At 41.4% G+C, this 4,496-nt stretch overlaps 1 protein-coding gene across 1 annotated transcript; it reads right to left on the bottom strand.

The window, feature by feature from the left end:
* Window positions 1-1,400: 1,400 nt before the first annotated feature.
* Window positions 1,401-4,214, bottom strand: LOC148876343 (protein WALLS ARE THIN 1-like). The gene is made up of 6 exons (XM_088966653.1): window positions 3,723-4,214; window positions 3,548-3,610; window positions 3,309-3,425; window positions 2,747-3,149; window positions 2,350-2,501; window positions 1,401-2,029 (listed from the first exon to the last, which is right to left on the bottom strand). The coding sequence occupies exons 1-6, from the start codon at window positions 3,938-3,940 to the stop codon at window positions 1,837-1,839; spliced, it is 1,146 nt and encodes a 381-aa protein (XP_088822779.1). The 5' UTR covers window positions 3,941-4,214; the 3' UTR covers window positions 1,401-1,836.
* Between the last annotated feature and the right edge of the window lie 282 nt (window positions 4,215-4,496).

Genomic DNA, 4,496 nt, shown 5'->3' with positions numbered 1-4,496 from the left:
AATAAAATCAACACTGAATGAAATAATATCTCCTTTTCCAATTCAAAAATATTGAAATATTAAAGTAAAATTAAAACAATGATATCATTTGACAATGGAGAGAGATTAAAGTAAACCCATTGGAAACAAATTGCATGAAGTGAAGAGGTTTTGAAGTGGGATATGTTGGAGAGGTGCCAATCAAACTGAACATATCACAATTTTTTAGATTTTGACTATCAATGTATGGAACACTGAAATTCTTATTGTCATCTCTATCACCAACTTAGAACATTGATCATGAGAAGAAATAATAATTTTCCAACTTACATATTAACATAGAAGAGAATCAGCCCTAATAGCCCTAATCCAAACTTGAATCAACCCAACCCAAACTAACTTTTTCTTGTTGTTTCACTCACCCAAGTTGCACTACAATCAAGGTTCAAAATATTGATAGTCTGATACGCTTGATGAGGCGTATCAGCCTATATCAAAATTCTCCTTTTTTTTTCTTTGAAACTAGTTCAGGGGGATTGGTTTAAGGTTTATTTACCGCCTGAAATAGGTGGGACCCTAAAACATTAAGTGTAGGGACATACTGGAGGGGCCTCGATACAATACGTATCGACCTATATGCTCTAATACATTGTGATATTTCGATCCTTGACTACAATTAATCATTTGCATTTCTTGTGCCAAGGCAGATCTTAATAATTTAAATGTCGGATTCACAAAAATATCCTTAGGCCCCGCTCGCTTTTCAGTAAGTTATTTACCTAGGCAAGTGCATTTACCCATGTTCTTTTGTTCTCCACATAAATAAAACAATTATTGTTTTAACCATAAAAGTCCATTATTAAAAAGGGCATTTTTGTCTCATTCAAGTATTATTTATCCACAAATAGGTAAAGGTAAGTGATACCTAGAGAAATAAATTTTCCCCGATCCTCATATAAATATTAAAAAAAAGGCATGAATTTCTTAATTAATAAGAATCAAAATCCTATTTACGGAGTTTTCCCATCTCATAATCCATAAAGTGAACAAACATTAATGGTTTTAAAACTTTTTTTAGTTGTAAAGCCAGCGCAAGCACCAAATTGGAACACTTAATGAATTCCGCTTTTGTTTTACAGCCATTTGATCGTGAAAGCCTACTGAAGGTTGAGGTAAAAATGTAAACTTGTCAAAGGGTTATCTTGATTTTGGGCGTTAATTTTGATAAAATCGAAGTAATAAAAGCTTCCTCTCTTATTCGATCGAAGAAAATAGGGGACCCCCTTTGCTCTCATCCTCAACATCTTCTGCGTTATTCCACTAAAGATGAACAATAACCGCTAGTTCACAACTAATGGGACCTGTATTTGTCAATGTATTTGAGCACAAAGGTGCAAACCAGAACGGCACAAATCGATGCATAAGGATAACCAGCATTGAAATATTACTGAAATCGTTGAAAAACGTGTAATTAAGGTGATAAATGACAAACAAAACCCTAATTACGTACAGGAAAGATGACATGCGTCCCATTGTTGATAATATAAAATAGAAAAAGTGGGGTCCGCTTATTTTCTCAACATCCCTGATGTCTCATCATGATCTCCAAACCAAACGTTACCTTGGATGTGATCAAGCCATTGATAACCCTAACAAGTGGCCCTGCCCAATAACTAATCCTCTTTTCACTTTTAAGATGTGATAATTGATAGGCAGTTTGATCTTCCTTCAAAACATTGACCATCATCTTAGCTTAAGTACAAAGAACTAAGAAATACATAGATCATACACACAGGCTTATAGAGATCAAGATCAACACTGTAGTCCGTAGCTGAAGAAGTTTGCTGGGTTCCCCCGTCAAACCTTCTCGGTAGACGGAGACAGTAAGGGCTGGACGAGGGAGGATTTGGGGTGGCTCGACATCCTGTTGCTTCCTTGCTCGGAGGCTGAGGTGATGATCGCAGCTGTTTCCTTTGCAAACTTTCTCTCCTCGCTTTTCCCCCACAGCACCAGGTACAATCCGATTATAATCAGCACTGCACCGATGATCCTGCACATCACCATCAATTTACAGAAATGTCAAGCCAATTTTAGACTCAGATCACTTGGGTTATCTCGTGATCTAATGGTCAATGAGGATCCACATTGCCCGGCCAGTAACTCAGGCATTTCTTTATCATGCATTCAAGCAATGGAGAGAGCTAAACCAGTAACCCTCTTTCTTAACCATCCATGGAGTAGATTTCTGGCGACCACCGGCCGGCCGGTGACGCCTGAATGTCAGCCATCTGGGTGGCCTGAGAAATTGCTTCACAAAAACAAGAAAGCAAGAAAGTGGAACTGTGGAATTTGCTGCTGAGGAACACCCACCCTCCCAAGTAGAACTGTTCACCCAAAGCGATGGAGGCCATAATGGCGACAACCAAGGTCTGGACAGGTTGATACACTGCCACAAACACAGGGCCACCCCTGTCAATGCACCAGATCTGAACAGCGAAGGCGATCCCTGAAGCTACCACTCCCTGCAACCCGGACGGTCATCGGGTCATTATCAGTAATACAAAGTACACTCAGCTATAATAATACTTTATGCAAACAGTGAAAAGCACCGAGAGAAAACGATTAAAGTATACCCTCTCAGCCTCTCTGCTTTCATTTTTTATTTTTTTTATACGACAGCTTGTGAAGCTGTTGCTACTTCACAAGCAATCCTCCGTAAAAAATTAACAAAATTTTTATCGTTTGGTTCAACGTCTGTTATACGAACCGCGTAGAAAACACTGAAGAGCTCGGCGCCGGAGTGAACTTGCCAAGCTTGAGAGTTTCTCTCGATGAAGGCGGCAATTACTAGGAACTGTATGACGCCGAAGAAGCAAGTATAAGAGGTGACAGACAGTCGAGCTGGGTATTTCTTGAGGACGGGTGCTTGTAAGACGAGCCAGGCTGACCAGGAGAGGCAGTGCCCAATGAGGTAAATGCACCCCAAGGTCCAGTTCTTGCCGCTAGCGTCCCCTAACGAAAGCAGGAGTGGTGTTTGGTGTAGATGTGGGGAGGGCCTAAAGATGGTTGGGCCTTTGTATAGTGTGATGACCGAAGCTCCGGCGACACAGGAGAGAGTTCCGACCACTTTGGCAATGCCGTCTTTTCTATTTAAGCGTACTTGTTCTATCCTGTCAACCCAGTAAACAATGAATGAAAACCGCGAAATTAATTAGTTGTAAATAGACTTATATTTGTAGAAGCAAAGCAGCACCAAATTAAAATGCAGGAATACTTGATGGGTCTCCACGTACCGAACAAAATAAGAATGAACAAATGTGCTTGGTTACCTGAGTATGGCAGCCATAAGAAAGGTTATGGCTGGAACCGAGTTCTGAATGGCAGATGCGAAAGTGGGCGATGTGCTGTCCAAACCCAACAAGTAGAATCCTTGGTTCGCTGTTATTCTGTTGGGAATTGAAATGTGATTCAGTTCATCAGGCAACATATATAGTTAATTATTTTCTCAAAACTTCGTTAGTCTATGATTTAATCAATTCTTTATCTTTGTATTCTGAGATAATCGTACCCGACTACCGCAAGGAGGAAAAACTGAACCATAAAATTAAGAGTCATGGCTGGCCTCTCTTTCCTACAAGCAATTAAGGTATGCACAGGTTAAAAATCATATCTTTCTAGTCTGAAGAAAGGAAGACAAGAGGATAGGTCGTCCATAGAGGTTAATTTTGAAATAGCTAACATACTTCTCTAGAAAATAAGCAAAAGGAACGAGAAGAAGCAAAGCGATGATGTTCCTGTAGACGGGGAACACAATCTTGCTTATGCCCATATTGAGAGCCGCTCGTGAGACGACATGAAACCCAGCATAACCAAACTGCAGGGCCAACATGGCCATGTGCAGCTTGGCCCTTTCAGGCACCGAACACATTCTCTTAGCCCAGCATGAACCAGTATCCGCCATTGAAGCAGCAGGCACCAAATTAAAAGGTTTCGGAGGAAGAAAGAGTGGCAGAAAGCTAGCTAAGAGACGGGATGACTAAGACATAGAAAGTTGGAAACGAAGGTCGAAAAAATGGTGGAGACTTGTAGTCCTAGGGGAAGGGTGAGGGCTGTAAATATAGTCCTAGGCATGGAGAGGGAAAGCGAGTTTGTGTGGAGAAGGGTGTCCCACAGTCAGTCCTAAAAAGACGTCATGTCAACCAGGAGTACCCTTCCATTGTTTTTGGTTGTCTCCCACATTCTTCTCTCCTCACCCCCTCTCAGCTGACAAGACAACTCCCATCGCACTACCGAACAAAAGAGTGGGAGAGAGAGAGACGGTCCACAGTGCAGACTACAGTAACCTAACACTAACAGTTTCTGTTTTGGCTCACAGCCATTAATGATGATAATTGAGGAGGGGCTGAGCCGCCATTGATAGATAGCGCGCACGAGGGGAATGGTTACTCCTTGCGCCCTGGTCCCCATCCAACATACACAGGACCCCACCACCCCACCTTGTACAATTTCCATTTCTT

This window comes from Nelumbo lutea, chromosome 1 (assembly GCF_056320005.1).
Source record: "Nelumbo lutea isolate HS-2025 chromosome 1, American lotus-T2T, whole genome shotgun sequence".
Lineage (NCBI taxonomy): Eukaryota > Viridiplantae > Streptophyta > Magnoliopsida > Proteales > Nelumbonaceae > Nelumbo > Nelumbo lutea.
Note: the sequence above shows the minus strand (reverse complement) of the source record. Positions and strands in the feature narration are given on the sequence as shown.